General features: G+C 45.7%; 1 protein-coding gene across 1 annotated transcript in view; it reads right to left on the bottom strand.

Annotated features, from left to right (window-relative positions):
• The window catches only part of LOC135812726 (fibrillin-2-like), a 43387-nt gene extending 18595 nt beyond the window's left edge, over window positions 1-24792 (bottom strand). The window contains exons 1-3 of the mRNA XM_065325985.1: window positions 24684-24792; window positions 13599-13760; window positions 10867-10992 (exon numbers count right to left, since the gene is read on the bottom strand). Coding sequence (XP_065182057.1) covers window positions 10867-10992; window positions 13599-13760; window positions 24684-24723 — 328 coding nt within the window. The 5' untranslated portion in view covers window positions 24724-24792. The remainder of the gene's footprint in view (window positions 1-10866; window positions 10993-13598; window positions 13761-24683) is intronic.
• Window positions 24793-25284: the final 492 nt, after the last annotated feature.

Below are 25284 nucleotides of genomic sequence, written 5' to 3' on the forward strand. Positions count from 1 at the left end.
ACTGGGACCTGCATATTCAACGCTGTTTACTGGCGTATCGTAGTAGCGTACATAGTTCAACCAAGGAAACCCCAGCTAGATTGATGTTCGGCAGAGAGCTTAAGTTGCCAGTGGATATTATGTTTAACGACTCCAGAGAACATGTCAAATCTGTACCTGACTATATGATTGATCTCGAGATCTCCTTGCAGCAGGCATTTTCTCACGCTCGATCAGCTGGCGCTAAGGCACAGAAACGTCAGAAGGACTACTATGATGTAAAGACGACCAAGCCACGGTTTGCGATCAATGACAAGGTGCGCTTACACAACCCAGCTGTGAAAGCAGGCAACACAAAGAAGTTCCTCAAGCCATGGACCGGGCCGTATCGAGTTGTCGAGGTGATCGATGACGTGGTGTACAGGATTGAGCACTGTGATACAGGGAAACTCCAGGTGGTACACATCAACCGGCTCAAGTCAACGATTCAAGTACCGGAGGAGCAGCACGCTCCAGTGCCAGCACACCTACCTCAACCGGCGCTAATTGATTACGTGCAAGACGCAGTTCCGGCTGTTCCGGCAGTTCCGGTTATTCCAGTTCCGGCAGTTCCAGCTGTTCCAGTTCCGGCTGTTCCAGTCCCGGCTGTTCCGGCAGCTCCCGTTGTGCCGGCCGTTCCGATCATGCCACAGGCAGGTGGGTATAACTTACGCAATCGGGCAAATCTCCAGAGGCCGGTGCGATACCGTCAATGAGAGCCAAGAACAATTGATATGTACAATTTTCTTGTGAAGATTTGAGAGATTGAGATTTGAGTTTTTTTAGATATAGTGTTGGGTTGGCATTTAACACACAGTTTATATAGCTTCTTCCTTGGGTTCTTTCGTTTCATTATTTTTATTTTTACAATATTCACCTTATCACGAGGACGTGATTCAATCTGGGAGGGGGCCATGTAGAGCATGCAGATTCTTCAACCTTGTACCTGTTGCATTGTAGTCAAGTGCCTGCGTAGCGCTAATACGGGCCAGTGTAATGTGTGTGCGTGGTAGCCGATCCATGTTTTCTGCCCATGCTCCTGTCGCGTCATCTGCAGCTGTGGTCGCTGCGGAGGCATCCATTATGGCTGACTGAATATTGTCATATAGACTGTTTTCACAGCCACACTAGCTCATTTTTACTACTTCGAAGTACTTATTATTTGCCATGGCGACCCCCGTAAGTCCAAATAGCTGGCCGGGCAGGGTTGGGCCTTTTTTCCTTTTTCTTTTTCTTACTCAGCTGGCTTGGCGCATCGACTGTAAATGAACCATGGATCCGAAAGTCAAGTGCCTGTGTCACTGTAGCTTGGTGTGTTAAAACCTGTACCGTAATAAGACTAGTATCCTTTGCATGTGAAGTTCGAACCTACCTTTTTCAGAAGCTTTCCTTTTTTTCTTTACTTTCTTCCAATACATGTCTTCTGATTGGCCGAATCTGTGCCATCTCTCTATCTCCTGATTGGTCTAAACCGTTGCTCGTTGTTATGTGAAACCTGAACTCTCTTAGTCTTGGCACATATAAAAAGCTCTGTCTCTGAAGAAAGATCATGCTTCATTTCTTCAACCACTTCTCCTTGCTCTGGTGAGACTTGTTGGTTGTTGTGTGCCCAACCACTTGGGCCACGCTACACAACCTTATCTATTTTTTTCAGTGCCGAGAATGTGAAGATCAGTACGTTGGTAGAACCCTTCAACACCTGGGCGCACGCATCCATCAACATGTGCCGTTAGGTCTTGTCTCTGTTGACGCTCGTGGTACTCGTCCTCGTCGTGGCCGTCCTCCAAAATGTGCTGTGCAGTCCGATACTGGAACGCCTTTGTCTGCGTCCAGTGTAGATGTACGCATGCGCGCCTCCCCCTCCACGGGCGGGGAGCTTGGCCCATCTCAGACTAGCGTGAGGAAGCGAGGGAGACCGTCTCGAAAACCACCCAATGTGACACTGGAGCTCATAGACACCGGAAGAGTTACCAGAAGCAAGGTGAAGAGACGGAGTACTGGGGATTTGAATAAGTCGATAATGGAAGTGACAACAACGATCAACAAGAGGAAACGAGGAAGACCAAGAAGTGAAACGAAAACGGCCATGAAATCAACAAAAACGGACATGAAATCAAATGATGAACAAAAAATCGTACTTCGAACTAGTTTTCGCACAACACTCCTCAGGAAGCTACGTTGTACTAATGAAAAACAATCCAGAAAGATACTAATAAAGAGAAATGGAGTGAGAAGAAACAACACCTATGAAAATGATAATCCTAGCACTAAGGTAATAACAGGAAAAACTACGAAAGCACTTAAAGAACTTGTAAAGACTACTAGTATACTGTGACACAAGATATGACACCATGGCCAACCAGGGCCAAACAGACAGAACAAGCTGCTACTAGAACAATTTCAAACGAATAATGCTGTCCTTCTGGACACACAGATTAGGCTTATGAATACGTTGACAAACAGCTTCTAACACACTCAACTGCAACTTTTTTGTTGATCATTTTCTCCATATCACATTTTTTCTGTCTTCCATGTTCTTAACTGCCTTCGTATCCACTCGTTTTTTAAATACAATAAAAGCCCTTGTGAAATGTCGGTTCAGCTCGTTCTGTTGATCGCAATTCTAAAACTATTGTCGCCTCGATGCCTATTTAAATAATAATAATAATAATAATAATGTAGAAGAGAAAAGGACATATGGATACGAGTTAAGAGTAACTATCCATCACTGTAACATGATACTATATACAGTCAGAAAGTGCAATAACTAGGCATATGTCCTTTTCTCTTCTACATTTATTTATGGCTCAACATCCGAGTTTCAAATAATAATAATAATAATAATAATAATTCAAACAGTAGTTTGGAGGCGGTGGGAAAACAGTTTCGTAATAAGTATTCGCATGCAACGACGCAAATCCACACAATTCAGTAGACACTTCTTTTCTATCAAACGTTTTCTTTCCCTTCTCTTCAGGATAGTACAGGGAATGTTGGAAATTTGGAAAAACACATAACTATATAGAAAAATAGAGAAAAAGTCAACACTTCAACATAGGCGATAAAATGACTAAAGTGTGAAAAAAAACTCGAAAACAAAAGCAGCAAGTTGTAGACAAACACGTTGAACACATCAAGAAGCACTTGTCACACTTTCACGAGGTGTGACACCAAACAACTGCAACGATAACACATTCTCCTTCTGTACACATAGTTCTGGATCTAGTTTACGAATATACAGAGCTTCTAACACAGCAAGATGTAACTTAGACCTTCCACGAGTTAAAACCGAAAAGACATCATCACTATACAACTCACGACAATTAGCACTTCCCGACAAATGACGCTTGATGGACGATGTCCGATCATTTAGCTCTGTCACCTTCGACGTTTGCCGTTGTTCTCTTCCGTTTGGCTTGTTGACACCTCCAACGTCCTTTGAATTCATGGTCGTTTTCGTTTGACTTCTCGGTCTTCCTCGTTTCCTCTTGTTGATCGTTGTTGTCACTTCCAGTACCGACGTATTCAAATCTCCAGTACTTCGTCTCTTCACCTTGCTTCTGGTAACTCTTCCGGTGTCCGTGAGCTCCGGTGTCACATGTGCCGTTAGGTCTTGTCCCTGTTGACGCTCGTGGTACTCGTGGTGGTACTCGTCCTCGTCGTGGCCGTCCTCCAAAATGTGCTGTGCAGTCCGATACTGGAACGCCTTTGTCTGCGTCCAGTGTAGATGTACGCATGCGCGCCTCCGCCTCGACGGGCGGGGAGCTTGGCCCATCTCAGACTAGCGTGAGGAAGCGAGGAAGACCATCCCGAAAACCGCCCCATGTGACACCGGAGCTCACGGACACCGGAAGAGTTACCAGAAGCAAGGTGAAGAGACGAAGTACTGGAGATTTGAATACGTCGGTACTGGAAGTGACAACAACGATCAACAAGAGGAAACGAGGAAGACCGAGAAGTCAAACGAAAACGACCATGAATTCAAAGGACGTTGGAGGTGTCAACAAGCCAAACGGAAGAGAACAACGGCAAACGTCGAAGGTGACAGAGCTAAATGATCGGACATCGTCCATCAAGCGTCATTTGTCGGGAAGTGCTAATTGTCGTGAGTTGTATAGTGATGATGTCTTTTCGGTTTTAACTCGTGGAAGGTCTAAGTTACATCTTGCTGTGTTAGAAGCTCTGTATATTCGTAAACTAGATCCAGAACTATGTGTACAGAAGGAGAATGTGTTATCGTTGCAGTTGTTTGGTGTCACACCTCGTGAAAGTGTGACAAGTGCTTCTTGATGTGTTCAACGTGTTTGTCTACAACTTGCTGCTTTTGTTTTCGAGTTTTTTTTTTTTCACACTTTAGTCATTTTATCGCCTATGTTGAAGTGTTGACTTTTTCTCTATTTTTCTATATAGTTATGTGTTTTTCCAAATTTCCAACATTCCCTGTACTATCCTGAAGAGAAGGGAAAGAAAACGTTTGATAGAAAAGAAGTGTCTACTGAATTGTGTGGATTTGCGTCGTTGCATGCGAATACTTATTACGAAATAATAATAATAATAATAATAATAATAATAATCTTCACTAGTTTGAGGGAAAGAGACAAACGGGAAAAGTCTGAAGAAAAAATTGACTGTCACCACCAGGACTCGAACCAGGGACCCTCGCTTGTAGCTAGCGATGCTCTAACCACTGAGCTATGGTGTAGTCGTCATCCCAGCAGAGGCCGTTCAACATTTTCTTCAGACTTCGTAACTCACACTTCCTGTGAATCCACACAGGCGGGTGGGACGCAGCCCTCACTGTACCCACACACTTAACCTACACTCTAGTACGCGCGGAGCCCCAAGTCATAAAATCTTCACTAGTTTGAGGGAAAGAGACAACTGGGAAAAGTCAGAAGAAAAAATTGACTGTCACCACCAAGACTCGAACCAGGGACCCTCGCTTGTAGCACCACTGAGCTATGGTGAAGTCGTCATCCCAGAAGAGACTGTTCAACATTTTCTTCAGAATTCGTAACTCACACTTCCTGTGAATCCACACAGGCGGGTGGGACGCAGCCCTCACTGTACCCACACACTTCACAATAATAATAATAATAATAATAATGAACAGTCTCTGCTGGGATGACGACTACACCATAGCTCAGTGGTTAGAGCATCGCTAGCTACAAGCGAGGGTCCCTGGTTCGAGTCCTGGTGGTGACAGTCAATTTTTTCTTCAGACTTTTCCCGTTTGTCTCTTTCCCTCAAACTAGTGAAAATAATAATAATAATAATAATAATAATAATACACAACAGAACAACAAGGACAATCAAGGCTTGTTTGCTGCAGCAGCAAACAAGCCTTGATTGTCCTTGTTGTTCTGTTGTGTATTACGCTCTGCCTTTGTGGTGTTGAGCACTGTCAAGCACTCTGGGTACATCCTTCGGGTAATAATAATAATAATAATAATAATAATAATAATAATAATACCGAGTGTCCATGCGGCCGGCCGTTCACCATCGACCACGCAATGATCTGCAAGTTGGGCGGCTATCCCATCCACCGGCACAACCATGTCCGCAACTACCTGGGCCAACTTCTTTCTCAAGTGTCTGAGGATGTGCAGCTGGAGCCACCGCTGCAACCTCTACCGACGGTACGCACGTTTGACCATGGTCCTGCCCTGCTCACTGTGGACGACGCCAGACCGGACATCAAGGCCAGGGAGTTTTGGACGGTACAGACTGATGCATTTTTGGATGTAAGGGTGTTCTATCCCAACGCACAGTCGTACCGATCTCGCCCGCTGGCTGAGGTGTTCCAATGGCACGAGCGTCAGAAGCAGTCGCCATACGGTGCCCGGATCCAGGAAGTTGAGCACACGTCGTTCACCCCGATCGTCCTGTCTTCTGCTGGTGCCCTGGCGAAGGAGGCCACCCGGTTCCTGAAGCTGCTCGGAATGAAGCTCTCCACCAAGCTCTCGCAGCCTTATCCCCTCGTGATGGGAAAGCTGCGGACAGACCTGGCTTTCAGCCTTGTCCGCGACTCCGTCCTGATGGTTCGTGGGAGTCGCCGTGCATTCCGTGCACCTGGTCTGGCGGCGGATGTGGATGCTGTTTCTGTGGAGGCCCGCATTCCCGCCACTACGTGACGCTAAGTCCTCCTGGGGTTTGCCGCTCTCCGGTCCTCTTTCATCCCGTTCTCCCCTCTTTTTTGGGGATTCTTTGTACTTCGTCTTTCTTGTTTTTCTTGTTCCTTTGTTTTTTGTAGGACAGATTTTTGGTGTACTGATTTCGGTTGTTGTTGTGTCTGACTCTATTCCCAATATCTAATTCTGTGGTTGGTTTTCCAACTCATTGGGTTGTAGTTTCCATCATGAGTTTGATTCCATCGTGAGTGTGATTCCATCGTGAGTTTTGATTCTATTTGCTATTTTTCGTTCCAGTTTTGAGCTCATATTTTATTTTTCTGATTTCTTCTCCAGTGTATGTTGTATTGCATTTTAATTCCCGTAGCTATGCAGAAGACGTTACTTCAGTAACGTCTGGCGCTAGCCAGGGTCCACACAGCTTTAATTTGGTGTTTGTTTGTGTGTTTGTTTGTTTGTGTCACGCCTGGCGCTATCCCGTATCTGTCCCGTACTGTACCGTACCAGCAAAGACAGCTGGCCACAATATTTTTGTTTGTTTGTGCCATCGACATGCCTGGCGCTATCCCGTACCTGTCCCGTACCATCAAGAGTACGGTACCATCAAGAGAATGAGTATATATGCGAAGTGTATGGGGGGGGGGGAATGCATTCAGTGCAGTACCATTAAATTTTGTGTGGATTTGTGTGCGAGGCCGAGATCCCACTAGCAGGCTGGCTGGGCCGCCTGTCGACCAGCCCGGGAATCGCGTGTAGGCCGATAGCATAATAATTATAACGTCATGTAGATGTATAGCAGGGAGTCATATTATGTAAACGACTCCCTGCTGTATGGGGAGATTTTCTGGAAAGAAATACGAAGTAGGGAGACGAGTAAATGCGATCAGAATGGATGTTAGTTGCCGTCAGTATAATAATAATAAGAAGAAGAAGAACGCCCGTGATCGGCAGAGTCAGCGCCGGTCCCAGAAAACGTCAGGACAGACATCCCGTCGACTCCAGAACGCCCGTGATCGGCAGAGTCAGCGCCGGTCCCATAGCTATGCAGAAGACGTTACTTGTACTTCAGTATCTCATTGAAACGTTTTTGCAATACAATGATGTAGCTAATCAAAGGAAAAAAGCATTTCCATCAGTTCTAACAACATGCGCGATGAGCTAGGCAACAAAGCATAGCGCAGGGCCCTGAGCTTCCAAGCTCTCTCGTACATTGTGTTAATAATAATAATGATAATTCAAAGTATCAGTCGGGGAAGTGAACTGCCTGAAAAGAGAAAAAAACGCCAGACCCACCAGGACTCGAACCTGGGAACCGTGCTTGTCATGAGCAATGCTCTAACCACTGAGCTATGGGACCAGGCTGAACCTAGAAGGCGCTGACAAGTTTTTCACTCCAAAGGCAGCTCACAACACGTGCCACACATACTGATGGCACTTGGGTCTTTTTCCCTCCCCCAGGGGACCAACCACGGTCAGTTTCTGGAAACTACCAGAGGTGAAAGAAAGTGATTTAATTTGGAAAGGATTGGGAGAACTTCAAATTCAAAGTATCAGTCGGGGAAGTGAACTGCCTGAAAAGAGAAAAAACGCCAGACCCACCAGGACTCGAACCTGGTGGGTCATGAGCATTGCTCATGACAAGCAGGGTCCCAGGTTCGAGGCCAGTTCTCAGCACCATAGAGGAGTACCGCCAACACAGTGACTCTGTACACAACACGCTTGAGACCGATAGGATACTCGGGGTTCGCAAACACAGCCTTCTTCAAGGCGCCAAATGCACCCGAAGCTGCAGCGATCCTGCGAGAGACATCAAAGCTACTTCTAGCATCAAGGGTGATCTGTCAGCCAAGATAAAAAAAAGCTGTCCACGTATTCAACGGTTCTACCAAAAGGCAACATATCCGACGCCACCACACCAACGCCCATAGGCATGAATTTAGTTTTGCCCAGATTGACTGACAGGCCAAAAGATGCTGCAACCTCCCGAAACAAGGCCAAGGCCCTTTCAGCACCACCGTAGGTTTTGGCGAACAGCGACGAATCGTCCGCAAACTGACAATCCGTTGTAGTCACTCTGCGACACTCTGAGGCGCGTATTGAACAAGCAGTCTCTGCGGAACTGCGACACCTGGACACCGATATCCCCGTCATTGGAGATGGTAGCATGCCACTTTTCCACAACCGTACCCATGAACAAGTTGAACAGGATCGAGGCCATAGTGCATCCCTGACGTAGGCCATTGCCCACCGGGAAAGGGTCCAGCAGATCTGGGCCGAGACGGATGGATGCAGATATGCCTACATGGAACGACCGAATGATGGAGATCAGTTTATCCGGCACACCGAGCCTGGAGAGAACCCTCCACGTGGCTGCTCTAGGTACTGAATCGTATGCTTTGCGCAAGTCGATGAACACCGCAAAGCCCTTTGATGAATGTTCATGCAATTTCTCGGCAACCTGGCGTACTGAGAACACCATGTCTGAGCATGCCCTACCACGGAGAAAACCACACTGGGAGTCAGGCAGGTATTTCTCTCCAACCAGCTGCAGGCAATCCGCTATTATTATTGCCACCAGCTTGCCGACCACGTCTAGAAGCGCAATGCCTCGCCAGTTACCACACTCACTAAGATCACCTTTCTTGGGAATTGGGATTAAGATGGCGTCTTCCCAATACTGAGGAACCCTTTCCGTCCGCCAGACTTCAGACAACAACATCTCCAATCTAGGCACCAGTTCAGAGCCGCGCTTGAGCATCTCCGCTGTTAGCTCTGATCGACCACATGCTTTGCCATTTTGAAGAGCTCGCATGGCACGGTGTATCTCGCTGCAGGCTGGGGCGTTCTCAAGGTCAAGCCGAATCGGTACATACACACACACACACACACACACACACACACACACACACACACACACACACACACACACACACACACACACACACTTGTACTTGTACTTGCTCACTGCCAAAACTGGTTACGTGGGTCTCCCCGGGAGAGGGGAGAGAGACTCAAAAGGAATCTTGGAAAGATGACTCAATTGGCCATTGAACCACCCAACGGCCGACACCCCCTGAAATCCCCAAACTAGGGTGGACTTGAAATGATCCCACTTATGGGCTCACCACACCTCAGTAAGTGGGTGAGGACAAGGTGCAGAAAAAAAGGATTGACGGCATCAGGGTATCCGTCCCGGGATCCAACTGCAGATACCCCTGCCCCAGTGTAGGTAATACTTGGTACTAGTGTGGGTGGCTAAATCAGAGTGGATCTGATAAGCTTCACTAGCACCATTGATTACACAAGAGTTAATCTAGCCAGAAGCAGTCTATGGTTAACAGGTTTGTACACTTCAAATAGAAAGTATATGAACCCTGAAACCAACAAAATTGGTAGGTACAACAATATACAGGTCGTCCCTCGTTAATACATAATCTCTGGGACTTGACAAATGTTATGTATTAACGGGGTTTATGTACTAAACGAAAGTGTACATAACTTGCTTGTGTACCAGAATTTTTCACTTTTTCAACTTTTCTGATTGTTTCTTGCTACCATGATTAGGCACCGAGATATTCTTGATTCCCTCGATATAACATAAAAATTATGTTATAACGGTCACAGTAAGGGCCTGGTCAGACTGCGGCAAAATCGAAATAATCCTAGAATTATAATCCGCATCTCCATAGTAATTTGCCGCCAGAGCGGCAAAAGGGAGAGTTGACGCTCCAAAAAAAAAAGCAAGAACGGGCCACGCTTTTCCGCTCCAAACAGGATTTGATGCTGATACGCCATTGACGCTGATAATCACTGATTTTTTCATCTCGATATCGAGGAGCTAATTTGCCACGGGCAACAACAAAACTCGTAAGGATGGTTGCAAAGATTGCACTGAAGGTGTTGGCGATCCCAAGGTGAAGAATTTGACGTCGTTCGTGGAGATTACCACTTGACGCTCGAAATGAAGTTTGAATTTTCATTCTTCCCACCGTGATGTGTAGTGTGATCGCGATTCAAATTCTGGACGCTGTTCTTTTTTTGTCAGGCAACCAAAAGTTGCCGCAGTCTGACCAGGCCCTTAGCGAAGACTTCTACAGTTTAGATTATTACATGATACATGCCCAGCCGCGCCTGTACGGTCACTCGGAAAAAAACAGAGCTTTGTAGGTTGTGATGTGCGCTCTGATTTCTGAGCCAATTGCGTCCACAAGCAAGTAGAAACTAGAACACGACGTGCCCCCACTGGAAGGCCAAAAGACCAACAAATTATGTACTATTGAGGTAGGTGACATGCGGGTTCGGAGAAATGTTATGTACTAACGGGGTTTATCTACTAACGAATTATGTACTAACCGACAAAATTTGTATGGAAGTGACCACGTTTCGTCCGGGGCTTGAGATTTCTTATGTACTAACGGGGTTTATGTACTAACCGGACTCGTATTAACGGGGGACGACCTGTACCTTCAAGCAGCCGAGCCCGTTGGCAACATGCCCAACACTATCTGGCATAAGTGTACCCACCAACCGAACTAGCTGGCACAAACACACACACACACACACACACACACACACACACACACACACACACACACACACACACACACACACACACACACACACACACACACACACACACACATACAGTAAAGATCCCCAGGACACTTTAGAACATGTTCTTGCCCGAAGACACGCACGGCTTGAGCAAGTGACTAACCTCCACAGCGTGTCGGCAGAGATATATTCCTGCGATAGCCGAGAGGGCAGCATTGGTACGTTCCCAATTCATTGACACATCTACTCAGCTCACAGGGGAGTGGTTGTACTCTGCATTCATCTATATCTGTGACACAGAACATCAAGGACAATTAAGGCTTGTTTGCTTCAACTACTTCAAGTTTCATGCTCTCACAATCATCAGGCAACATGAGGATGGGGTGCCGACCATGCCGGTATATAATAATAATAATAATAATAATATTATGCCAGGAGAGGGTGGGCATGGGTCTTGTAGCGCTGCATGAAAAGCTGTGTGAGAATGTGGGGGCTCCAGTCTATAGGTTTCAGGGCTAGCAGTGCTATGTTAAGCAGGAGCCATGTTGTTTCGATATATTGACTTCAGTAGTAAGTCATGCTCAATTGTAAGTCGCACCCCTTTTTTTTACCCTCAGTGAATTTTAGTGTAAAAAGGTGTGACTTACCGTCAAGTCTTGTATAAAAGGCTTCTATGACTTTCTTGGTGAAATGTTGCAGGCTTCTGAATGAGACAGGCTCCTATACAAGACAGGTATTTCTATGTATGTCAACACTAAAACCAGGCTTATGTGTGATTTGATGGGCCCAAAATTGTGGCTTCTATTCGAGGGCGGCTTTTATTCAAGTGTGGCTTTTATACAAGACTTCACTGTATATTCGGGGAACACTGGTCAGCCCAAAAGTGACAGAATACTGTAATAGTCGACATTCTTAGTTGCCTTGGGACATAGTTTATGCACATTTCGCTGCACTCACCATCCCCTCATAGGTCCTACCATAACCTTGAACCTGGAGCTGGAAGGCTGTTGGTTTGCGAAATGGAGATGTGGTTGAGCTCGGTTCAGGCCCTTCAAATTTCTTACTATCCAATTCAAAATTGAACTCGGATACTCAGCCAAAAGTAAAATGTAAAAGGGGTTTGCGCACTGGAGATGTGTTAAAACTAGGTCTCAGGTCGCTGAATGTTACAGTAACGTGTCAGTTTTGTGCTTAGTTATCACACCTTTTGACTTGATACTGAGCCAATACATAATTATAATTTAAATAGAAGAAATCACATGGAAACAAGTTATGAAGCAACTATCCACGACTGTAACAAGGTAATAATCAGTCAGAAAGTGCAATAACCGGGCACAAAACTGACACGTTACTGTGCCATTCAGCGACCTGAGACCTAGCTCTCACACACCTCCAGTGCGCAAACCAACAACCTTCTGGCTTGGGAAGTTCAAGGTTATGGCAAGACCAATGATCGAAGGAAAGGTCATCTTATTATCTCGTTACAGCAGTGGACAGTTACTCATAACTCGTAGTAACCTGTGTGTGTGCTTGCTTATTTTTTTACATTTGGCTATTGGCTCAATACCCCGAGTTGTGTAATCCATGATTTATTCAACACCCACATCAGTGAATCATAGCAAGAAGGTACAAGAGAAGAGCTAAAGAGAAAAGAGGAAACTAAGGAAAAGTACAGGTGGAAGAGGAAAAGGAAAGAGAAGAACATTGAAAGGATCTGTAACGCAATATGGTTAATTGCCATCGCGAATAGGATAATTATTATCAAGATTACATGAAAACCAGAGTCTGCAGCTTGGGTGCTTTTTGGTGGCGGAATTCCGTGATTACATAATATTTTGCGCAGATCTGAGGCGGGAAATGGCGTAGGGCGTACAACTGAGGTGCTTGTATACTGCTTCAAAGCTTGTATGCACTATAATCACTAAAATAATGTACATCACGGAATTCCGCCGTGACAGCAACCCATCCGAGCTGCACACTCTGGTCTTCATGTACTGTAAGGCCGGGTATTAAAGTCGGGCTTATTCCAGTAGAAGCCGATGTAAGGGCTAGGATTCTATTCACATCAGGCTTCTATTCAAACCAGGTATTTCTATGTGTGTCAACACTGAAACCATGCTCACTGTAAACTGCCTAACATCCACGACGGATTAATGTTCGCTATTTTCGCGAGAAGAGAGTAACGCGTATATTAACCAGCGTGAAATCTTACTTCAACAGTGGGTGGATGTAAGTGGCCCCAGTGTCTCGCAAACTTTTACCATCTCAAACTCGCTGGTTCAAAGAAACCGCGAAAATTTAGTGACGAGAGTATTGGGCGGTTTACAGTATGTACAGACCGTGTATCTTGAAAGTCAGGCTTGTATTCAACACAGGCTTGTATTCAAAACAGGCTTGTATTCAAAACAGGCTTGTATTCAAAACAGGCTTGTATTCAAAACGGGCTTGTATTCAAAACGGGCTTGTATTCAAAACGGGCTTGTATTCAAAACGGGCTTGTATTCAAAACGGGCTTGTATTCAAAACAGGCTTGTATTCAAAACAGGCTTGTATTCAAAACGGGCTTGTATTCAAAACGGGCTTGTATTCAAAACGGGCTTGTATTCAAAACGGGCTTGTATTCAAAACGGGCTTGTATTCAAAACGGGCTTGTATTCAAAACGGGCTTGTATTCAAAACGGGCTTGTATTCAAAACGGGCTTGTATTCAAAACGGGCTTGTATTCAAAACAGGCTTGTATTCAAACCAGGCTTGTATTCAAAACAGGCTTGTATTCAAAACAGGCTTGTATTCAAAACAGGCTTGTATTCAAAACAGGCTTTTTCTATTCGAGATAGGCTTTAATACAAGACACTACAGTAATAGAAATAATAATTATACCCGAGTTGGACTAACCTCTGCAGAAAGAGAGTGTCCAGTCAGTGCCATCACAGTATATGGTTGATGGTTTGCCAGACGCAAGACGAAAGCCCGGGAGGCAAGACACATTCTTGGCCACGTTGCTGACCCTGGTGTAGACGGTATAAGGGTGTCCTTTGAATGCACCGCAAACGTTTTCTGAAACGAAAGGAAAGAACGTTGCTCAGTGCATGGAAGCAGCGGCCAGAAAGAGAGCTGCAGCCCTGCTCTGTGTTTTCCACTGCTCTTTTTCCCTAGGCGATTGCATGAACAACTCAAACGGATAGAAAGGATATCCTGCTGGAGGTTCCTGGTCGTAAACCTGATTGTGAACATAGCGATTTGCAGCGAAAGAGACCCCTTGCTTTGAGGATGGCATGCGTAGGGTGTTCAGTGCAATGAAGCGCCTGCAGTGGAGCTTCCCCACCTTGAGAAAGGAAAACAGCTTAAGAATGCCTAGAGGCATGCACAAGAACTATGTAAGTAATACAAATCGGGAGCACAACAGTAGCGATGGAAAAGGTGGCAACAACAAAATTTGCAAGTGATGCACTAACAAGTGTGATTAAAAAAATAAAAAAAATGCTGTAAAAGCCATTATTCTATTACACGGGCCGCAATTATAACGATTTCCTAAAATTGACCGGTTTACGTGTACCAAAGGTAAAGATTCTTACTCATTCTCAACTCTCACTAGCAACAGTATAAGCATTGATTTCTGTAGAATATTTTTTATTTTAACAGCAAAGGTCTCCTCTTAGAAGTTGCGACTTCGGCGGTATAAGTCATGAAGTTGATTCTTGCTACGAGGAACACACGCTTTCTGCCAAACTTGACACTTGACGGAGCACGCGTGTGTTATTAAGGTCGGCATGAAGCGTGTGTTCCTTGTTAACTCGTTAGATTTAGCACTTTGTTATAAGACTTGACAGTACTGCAGCATAGATGACGGGCCGCAATCAGATGCAGGAGATTACAGACCAGCAACAAGAGGGACACACTAGGCGTGAACGTGGTAGCACTATCTTTTGTCTACACGGCCTACAGTCCTTCAACTAAGCAACTTGATGTAGAAATGTATGTGACGTTTTCATTTTCCTTCATTGTACCTAGTACAAAGGGAACCTGAATTGTTTGGTGCGAGTTTTCGCTGTCGGAGACACCATATTGACAGTCGCATACTCTTTTGAGCTTATTTACTCTTGCTAATGGCCACAAAAAAAGAATTCAAGCTCAGCCAAATGTACAGCTACTCAACACAAAATATAATTAGGGGTGAAACGGTTCCATGTTTTTCATGTTCGGGTACCCGAATGCCAGCATGATTTCCCACGGTTCGGGTATCGGTTCTATGCACTCTTTTCTCCAGACCGACCAAATGCGTCCGTGACAATTATTTTCAAGTTGGAAACTATTTTTACGAGCAAGAACGAGACATCGGAGAGTCCATGTGCGAAGGAGGTACGCTCGTAGTGACCAGTATCGATAGGAGAACCCTTTGGAAGGGCGGTGATCATAAGGTAAGACATTTAAAAATCTTGAGTAGACTTGGCGTGCACATGTATTTGTACGAGAACGAGAGTTTTCGAGTTTCGGTTCGAAATTTGACGGAACGGGTACCCGATTCTTTTCAGCTGGCGGTTCCAAAGCCGGTTCCTTACCCGAACCGTTTCACCCCTAAATATAATTATTGCGATTCGCAGAATGTAGAAACAGCAATGGCAGAAGAACCCAACGCATTCAAACGTAACAAGGACTGGTTAAGATCGCCGTGGCTGATTCTCCCCACACCCTTTCTACCCTTGTGGTGCCGCCAATACTGCAATCGTGGCCAAAGATACTCGACCCGCGAGCCAGACATTTGTGCCACGTTTCAGTTTCAATGACATCTAGCACGGTCCAAAACCCATCCGAGGCGAGCAAGGGCCACAGCGGCCTTAGCGTTGCTTTCCGCTCACGGATCGTGTCTTCCTGCTTGTACTGCTGGCGCCGCTACTGCCCTATTGCAGCTTGTTAAAAGTCGTCGATGGAAAGGCGTGGATTTTGGGAACTGCTCGGTCAAATAACGCTTGGCACAGCATCACCGCCTTTCTTGCCAGTAGACTACCGTTAAGTCTTGTATAAAAGCTGCACTTGAATAGAAGCCGCAATTTTGGGCCAATCAAATCACACAAAAGCCTGGTTTTAGTGTTGACATACATAGAAATACCTGAGTTGAATAGAAGCCTGTCTCATATAGAAGCCTGCAAAATTTCAGTAAAAAAGTCATAGAAGCCGCGACTTTTGTACAAGACTTTACGGTATGTTATAAACTGTAAAACTGGGAATTTTTGCTGGTTTAGTATTTTCGGTATTTCCCAAAATCAACGGTTCGGTAGCACGAAAATTTCGCTTAACCAGTTTTCTAGATCCAAAAATGCATTTTGTACACTGTGTGGCATGGCATGGTTGAATTTTAGGTCACGTTTTATTTCAGGTAAAAAATTACCTGTACCAAAGTTGAACTCGAATGGTGGGCCAATTTAATTATGGTAAAAAGGAAGGATAAAATGTTACGAGGTATGAATTAAGGCCGATTCACAATACAACTTTCTGCGACGCGACACGCGATTCGCCTGCTAGAGCCAGCACACACATCTGTACGACCTTTGTCTTTGTCACCACTGCCACATGGAACTCCCTCCCGGCTGCCATTCGTGCTGTATCCAGGCCAAAATGTTTTACCGCTCTTGTCTGCACCCACTTCAAGTTGCTATCACCTATTATGAGCCCTCTGGTTTCATTCCACATAGAGTAGCCATATCATAAGCCTAGTTCATATTCGACAGCCCAGGTCATGACAGGACGCGACGCAAGGATCGACGAGAAGTGACTGGACAGTCTGACGGCGTCTGTTGTGAACTCCAGGAACGGGGAAGCAACCGTACTACCGTACGGATCGGGAAGCGACGGGAATATTTTTTTGTTGATCGATTCATATTTTCATACCGTAGACGTGCGTAGACGGGGACGCAAGCGTACAAAACGGCTGCATTTTGAGTGTGAACAGGAGACGGTGTCGTGCGCCGACTACTCCCGATACGTACTTTGAAATTTTTAGCATTTCGAACACTGCGCTTTCCATGGTAACTCGCAGAATGGCTAACACGACTTGAGTTGAATTTTAGCAAGAATTAGTCTGATGTCACTTATGGTATTTAGGGATAGTTCAGGAGCGTGACAGACGAACTGTTTTATCATTTCCTGTTGCTATTATTTGAATGGCACACCTTTCGAAGCTACTTTTTTGGTTGTCATGAAAAACTGGTTTTGTGAACTTGATTCCGCTTCATTCAAGGAGAAATAACTGAAAAGAAGTCCCGAAAAACAAGAAATTATGTCCTAAAGTCACCCTGTCACGGATCGTGCCTTATGACTGTCGCCGTTTGCTGTTGAACGACGCTACAACTGCAGTATGTCGTGTCACCCCAGCCCTTACGTCCCGTACCGTCAGCGTTCCGTCGAATGTGAACTAGGCTATAGAGCACTGTGTTACATTACTACCACCCCGCATCTTTCTATCATTTATTTTTATTTCTCTCCTCAGCTTCTTCTTCTTCTCCATAAGCTGTTGGTGGAGACTCCCACGATTTAGGCTAAGGCCTGTGGAGAACCCATAAATACAAATCTCAGCGCTAATGCAGAGACCCAGGTGCCATCATTATGCGTGGCACGTTTTCTGAGCTGCCTTTGGAGTGAACGTCTTGTCGGTGCCTTCTAGGTTCGGCCTAGCCCCATGGCTCAGATGGTAAGAGCATTGCTCATGACGAGCAAGGTCCCGGGTTCGAGTCTTGGCGGCGGGTATGGCATTTTTTCTTTTTTCAGCCGGTTTGCTTCCCCTACTGTTCCTTTACTGATCACAAGGCAGCGCTACAGTCTCGCTGGCCATATCTTTCGTTTGGCCCCAACTGCTCCTCCACAGTTGGCTGTGGATATGTATCTTTGTCGCGTCCCCGGCTCACAGTGACCGGACCCGAAATCACTACGAGCGGCGACTGAATATAGACGTGTGGCCTCACGACAAGCCCAACACAACCCAGGGGCCAACCAATATAGCTGGCTTGGTCCAAGTTCAACCCCACACGATCAACAGACAAAGACTGTTAGTTTTACGTTGTGAGTAGTATCAAATCCGAGCTCAAAGTAAACGAAGACAGAGAGCTGAGACCGAGTCTCGACTGCTAGACTAGACTAGAGTAGACTAGACTAGACTAAAAACTGAAGTAAAAGAGAGAATGAGAGCTTCTTTTATAGGGTGCTTCAGAGATATATGAGCCAGAGCACGCTAAAATATGACCACAGACCAAAAATTCGATTTTCAGTTTTTTGTTTAAAAATGATCTAACACACCTAATGTTCACTGTCGGAAAGTTTTGGATTGATCGGACATGTCTAAGTGTTGCTACAATGGTATTTTATGCAGCACTGTTGAAATGGCGAAAGTCTATGTACAGCAGTGGGATTGTCATATTTGCACACAATTGATATGCCCCTTGGTTCATCCTTTCCGGGTCCATTCCTCCGTCCAGGGTCTTATAGCATGAGCTGACAGGTACTCAGCCACATCCAAATTGTCTATAGGCAGCCGAGCTGGGTGTCTGAAATACCTCCTGTTTGCAGCACCACTGGAGAACCGCCAGCGAAAACACGGTCAACATCTGTAGCTGGAAGAAGTTGGCACTCCACGTCCTCTCCATCACACTCCACCTGTACTTTCAGATATACAGTATACACTGCTGCACGCAGTCTTCCAGTTCCTCAACATACTAGACGTCGCACTCATATTCTCCACACCAAAGCCCACCTGCACACGGTTTTCTCCGCTCGCCAGAGAGTACTGCTTTCGCTGCATACTGCTCATGCTAGCGATGTTCCGCATAAGGGTACTCAAATTATCGACTTGAGCAAGTTGAGGGAGCAGCAGAGTCCATTGATTGTTTTTGCTCTTGCAACCAATACTGGCATTGTCCCGGATATGTGCAGCGGTGTCCGTTCTGGCCAAATCATCGGCCGACTCACCTCCCAAGTCAGTGTCGATGCCAATCGTTTGCCAGGTTGTCATCAAAGTAGAATTCCTCGTCACTGCAGATCGTGGGACTACCAGCATCAATTATTTTTACGCTCGATGAAAGTGTCGCCCTCAAATGACTCGTCGCTGTAGCCATCATCGTCTTCCTTCTGTTTCCGACCCGAATCCTCAAAATATTTTATCCTGCGCATGGAGTGCGATCATGTCGTCTTCTTCCGCTCCGCAGTACATTACTACTACTAGGCTCTTCTGTCAATACATCGAAATCGATCAGTTTTAGGCGACTCAGCGCAACATGGAATACAAACTCAAACAAATAAACTTACTTGCAACGAAGAATTGCATCCGGAACAGTCCAGTCGACCGAGGAGAACAACAACAGCGACTCGCGTTGCACTGCACTTCGTATTTTTTGCCGCGGAATTCAAATCGCGATTTTCTCGACTTTTGCAAAAAAAGCTGTGGTCATGTTTTAGCGCGCTCGGGCTCATATGGCGTGATCATTGCGAGGTAATTCCAGGAAATAGCAGAACAAGTCAAACCGGAATGTGCGCAGCCAGTCAGCAGAAATGCAGAATATACGTACGGTGATCATTCGAGAAGAAAGAGAAAGAAAGACATCGGGAGAAGAAAGACCAAATTGGGACGTGGGGAGCCCGCTCACCCACGTCAGAGTACAATGTGAGTATATGAGGGTCACGTTGGGGAGCCCGCTCACCCAACGTGCCATAGTTCAGCGGCTTCTTATGGTAAGATCTGCTGCATTCTTGGTCTTGCTTGCGTGATACTCTGACCTCTCGTGCAGTCACTGCGGTGACGGTTTTGGTTCTTGCACACATCTCCTGTCTTGCACTTAGCTCTTGTTATACAATGTCATATTAGTCTTGGCTCTTTGCACGAAGCGCCGAGGCATCGTGGAAACCTGTAGAACGGCATAGTGACGTGGTTTTGCACAAAGCCTGGAGTCACATTTCCAGGAAGTGAAGCACTTCCAGGAAACGTACAACGCGAGAACCTACCTGACCAGGTTCCGGCCTTGGATCACATGATGTGACATGCCAAGAAGGCATGTCACCTACATGGGAAAGCGCGTGTCGCTCAACCTACATGCTAAGCACGTGGGACAAGACACTGGCCAAACCACGTTGTACTAAAGCTAAAAGGGCGTGACAGCTCAGCACAGAGCTGCTCACTATGTAGATCCTGCTGTCACAGGACTATCAGGCAGCAGTTGTCTTATTCTGGGACGTGACATCTTCGCTTGGCCAACGACTAGGGCACTGAACGCTTCAGGGGTCGCCCTCGGACGACTTTGGTAACGGTCTTGCAGACGGAACCGTTATCATCGCATGGACTTACCCTCAGATGTTGACGCAGTCCGCACAATGGCAGCGGACCGACAGGCATGGCGTGGAGCCCGCCACACCTAACAGGACTGATTCTCGTGATCCACGTGATTCCGCCAGACATGTTGTATGCATATTCTATTTTATTTTATACTTTGGATGAAGTTTTCCAGTAGTCATATTGGTATTGTTGCTAACGGCTTTTGTTGACGTCACTTGTGTCATTTCATTGTATCGTATTACTCTTCACTGTCTTCAGACATCAATCCTGAATGGCATACGCAAAAGTGGCACCCCTGCCACCTACGCGGACATGCTTTTAATAATAATAATAAATCGTAATTGAACAAACAGCGAGGAGACAACAATTTGATAACCGCAATCAGTAATACAAGCTGGATCGACATTTGTGTACACTTTATTCATGTAATGTAAAACTGTGGAGACAATGTGCAATAAAACGATGAAAATGTGAAGAAATGGTGCAGAGAAAATGAGGATTCAAACAAGTTTTCGTACAACACTCAGGAATCTTCGTTGTACTAAAGGACAATGAAAACAAAATTGAACTATTATAGAAAATACAAGTTAGAAAAATAACACTAAGAACAACAGCAGTGAAATTTACAAGTGTGAATTTTATCAATGAAAGCGAGAGCAATAACGAATGCGTGTACTAACACTAAACTTGCAACTGAAAAATGAACAAAGAAGAGAAAGGGACAAAGTGATAACAAATAACAGGAGGACATTACACCTAGAAAATTAACGGCCAAGCTTGGCCGCACCAAACATGACACTTTCCTTGAACAATTTCAACCCAATTATACTATCCTTCTGTACACACAAATTAGGCTTATACAGACGGAGACAGATGGCTTCCAAAACGTTTAACTGTAGTTCATAACCATGACGACCACGGCACAATACAGTGAAAGAAGAGTCGGAATACGAATTGCAACAATCAGGACTAGCCAACAGATAATTGTACACTGAAGACTTGCTACCACAAAACCTACACACAACACTAACATTCTCACCGGCACTCTCACGATCACTACAATCGTCGCTCTCCGACTCATTGCTCCCTTCGCCGTCCGTCCCATCATCCGCTTCCTCTCTGCTCTCTCTTTTATCCCGCCTGACTTGGTCCATTGAACGGGACCCGCCCTCACCCTGCTGTCACGTCCCTCCTTGCGCCCTTGTCTGTTGAGTGCATAGCTTCTGTTGTAGTTGGCTGTTGATCGTCTTGGTCTTTCAATAGTGGGCTTGGATGGTGGATTAGTTGTGTTTGCTGTATACTGCATTGTTGGTGATGGTGTGGGAGCTGCCCATACGCAAGGTGGGTCTTTTTGAGTTGGCACTTTCAGTGTTACAGTCAAACCTCGCTTATCCGGATCCCTCGCCATCCGGAAGAAAATAGTTGGTTACAAATGTACAGCATATGCCATGCTTACATACAGTATGTGTGTTCGATTATCCGGTTCCCTCGCCTATCCGGATATTTTTGTGGAAAACGGATATGTGCGGCTATGCGAGGTCTGACTGTATTGCCATTGTCGGTGTTGCTCGCGGTCTGTCACTGGCAAGCTCCACCGCCGCAAGAGCCGATGGCGGAGGATCAGGAGGAGGCAGTGGGACCGGGACCGCAAGCGGCACCACCCCAGCCAAAGCCGCCGGGGGCACTGGCGAAGGAACCACTGACGGCAGGAGCAAAGGCGGCGACACAAGCCGGCCCGATGAGCCACCACGCCCACCGTCCTCCGCCACCGCCACCAGCGACGGCGGAGCAAGCACAGTCTGTGAACCAGGATCCACAAGGTGTGTAGGTAACGGTTGTTTTCTGGGTCGCCCTCGCTTTGGTCGTTGTTGCTGTGCGCAAGGTGGAAGTATGTGACGTGGTGGGTGTTGCTTGATGCGTGCGTTTAGGTGCTGAACAGTCCTACCAACATTCCGACTAGCGCATTGTCGGCATTCAAAGTTGTAAATAAGATGACTAAGGTGAAGGGCTGGTAGGACATCCTTCCGCACCGTAAATGCACGCACCGTCGTGATCAACAGCAAACTACAGCAGAAGCTACGCACTCAACGGACAAGGGCGCAAGGAGGGACAATATTGAGAACACATTATCACTGTACAACTCACGACAATTGGTACGGGCTGATAGATGTTGCTTGATTGACGAAGTGTGATTCTTAGCTCCGTTGGGTGTTGTCTCCTCCAATGTCCCGTCATCTCGCCTCTTCGCCTCTTGTCGTGTGGTAGATGTGCGTTGCGTCTGGCTTTGTAAGAAGCTTTGTATATCCGTAAGTTAGATCCTGAACTTTGCGTACAGAAAGAAAATGTGTTGTCGCTACAATTGTTTGGTGTTATTCCTCGTCGAGGTGGTAACAATGTAACTTAATTTGCTCACTATGTTGTTGTCACTATTATCATTTCCTTCGAGTTTTGTGTCGTACTGAACTTGATAATTTTCCACCTTGTCACGAGCGTTGTTATCTCATATCTTTACGCTATATAAGTTTTTAGTCTTTCCAACTTGAGCCATTCCCTGTAAAATCCTTGATGAGAAGGGACCGAAAACGTTCGGATGCTTTGGCAAGTGCCTTATTTTGACTGGATGTGTGTTTGCGTGGACACTTACGGCCCAACACGTACCTTCGTTATTAAAGTAATAATAATAATACTGTTAAGAGTAACTCTCCATCACTGTAACTGGATACTATATACAGTCAGAAAGTGCAATAACTAGGCACAAAACTGACAAGAGTACTGAGACATTCGACGTCCTGACACCTAGCGTCAACACATCTCCGGTGTGCTAACCGACAGCCTTCCAACTTGGAAGGTGCAAGGTTATGAAAAGACCAAAGAGGGGAAGGCAAGCGCATCGAAAACGAGCAAAAGCTACAGTCCCAACGGAACAAAGAATGTCGATTGTTACTGGACGATGAGGTGTGCAATTTGAAACTCGGATGTCGAGCCATAAATATATGTAGAAAGGGAAAGGACATATGGATACGAGTTAAGAGTAACTCTCCATCACTGTAACTGGATACTACAGGTAGACTCCCTCTAATTCGAATACGGTATAATTCGAACATTCCGTGTAATTCGAACTTTTACGTCGTACCGATCTTCTGCAAGTCAGTTCAAGTCAAAATCGAATGCATAATTCGAAGTACGAAAAGTGCGCCGGTTGGATAATTCGAACCCAGTCTTCGTACAGAAGAGCTGTTTACAGTACATTCGCTATGTCATTTGAACGCTTATTTCGAAGTGAGATTGAGTTGCTATCCTTGTAATTCGAAGTTCATTCTTTTCTCCTTCTCTAGCCAAGAGTAGCTCAAAAATCGATCGATGATCCGCTGCAGGATCGACTAATAGCGTTCAAGAAACCCACCTTCTCTCGAAATTTGATTCAAGCCCGTGCGAGGCAAATTGCAAAGGTTTGATTGAAGACGACTTCTTCCAGGTGGACGACTCCCTTCGCGGATCTCGATGGCCTTTCTTGCCGCGCCAGCTGGTGCGCGGAGATGTTGGCGCACAACAGCACTATTGTTGTAAATATTGTCTATGCTTATGCTCCACTTCCGTTCTCCAAAACGACGTGCTGCTGTCCGACGGCCTTTCATGACGCAGATTAGGCAGCGCAGTTCTTTTCCGTTGAAATTGTTTCAGGAAAGCTGCAGTGACTGACAACTTCGTCACTAGTTGATGAAGATAATGTCAAATCGGATTTTGTGTCAATCCAGTGTTTTGATGATCCGTTGTACATGACAGGTACGCGTATACAACCACCTATGTTTCGTTGATGCAAATAAAAAAGTGCAAAAAATATTCAGCATGCGATTTCAAGCATTTTGACATACATGTCACTGCATGGGGCTGAATTTGGATAATTAGAAGTTCCGGATAATTCGAAGTAAGGGCCTGGCAATTTGAGGTTCGAATTAAAGGGAGTCTACCTGTATATCCAGTCAGAAAGTGCAATAACTAGGCTGCTGCTTCGAATTGTAGTTAGACCGACTTGTCAAATATCGTACTGGTCTCGTCATCGTCCAGTAACAATCGACATTCTTTGTTCCGTTGGGACTGTAGCTTTTGCTCGTTTTCGTTGCGCTTGCCTTCCCCTCTTTGGTCTTTTCATAACCTTGAACCTTCCAAGTTGGAAGGCTGTTGGTTAGTGCAACGGAGATGTTTTGAAGCTAGGTGTCAGGACGTATAATGTCTCAGTACTCTTGTCAGTTTTGTGCCTAGTTATTGCACTTTCTGACTGTATATAGTATCCAGTTACAGTGATGGAGAGTTACTCTTAACTCGTATCCATATGTCCTTTCCCTTTCTACATTTATTTATGGCTCGACATCCGAGTTTCCAATAATACTGTTCCTTTCCCAATAATATGAAAACTGTGTATTGAGCACGGAGTGGGGCTTTCTTGCAGGTTTGCAGAATTGAAGGTTCGACGTGCTCCTCGTGTTCTCCAGACGCAGTCGTTAGTCAGTCAAGTGTCGAGCCAGTCGGCAGGAAGCGCGAGCTCCAACGTTCAGAGCAGACACTTGAAAAATATTGACCACGCTAATCATGTGTCGGATTTCAGTTGCAGTCACTGCACATGTCATGATGCATTCGATTGAGTAACAGAGTCACACAGAGGAACTTACGAGCGCATTTCCCCTGTGCATCGAGTCCAAAGCCGAGCATGCAGCATGTGTAGGACCCTGAGGTGCTAAAGCATTGCTCAGCCTGAGGACACGTGACATTAAAGTAGTTGCAATTGTCTGCAGGAAAACAGAATTCAGAATTCCGTACATAGCATGAAGGCAAGGGCAGAGTGTAAGGCGTACAAACCAAGTCGGGACATGAACACGTTTGCAAAGGAAGTGTGGTTTTCTCTGGTATAGATTGTCCCAGGTCATAAACAGACCAACCCAGAGACGATTATCAAATAAGGGCATACTTACCTGCATGCATTTCGGTTACATTGGCAACCGCATTGGTCATAACTCGTAACATGTTGTCCTTCCTGTATTTAGCCATGATGACGTTGGCTCAACATCCCAGTTCAAATGCACACATAGCTTAGAATGTATTTGAAAGGATGGTGAGAAGACGAAATGAAAAAAAAGTTTTACCATCCGGTATTGCCCACAGTAAATTCAATTGGAATTGTAGACTATGTTTGCGCTGGCACAAATAGAAGGCTAGAACTGCCTTTCCTGTTGAATTCACCATACAACACGTAAGTGGCCTGATAAGGGAGGT

This window comes from Sycon ciliatum, chromosome 3, assembly GCF_964019385.1.
Source record: "Sycon ciliatum chromosome 3, ocSycCili1.1, whole genome shotgun sequence".
NCBI lineage: Eukaryota > Metazoa > Porifera > Calcarea > Leucosolenida > Sycettidae > Sycon > Sycon ciliatum.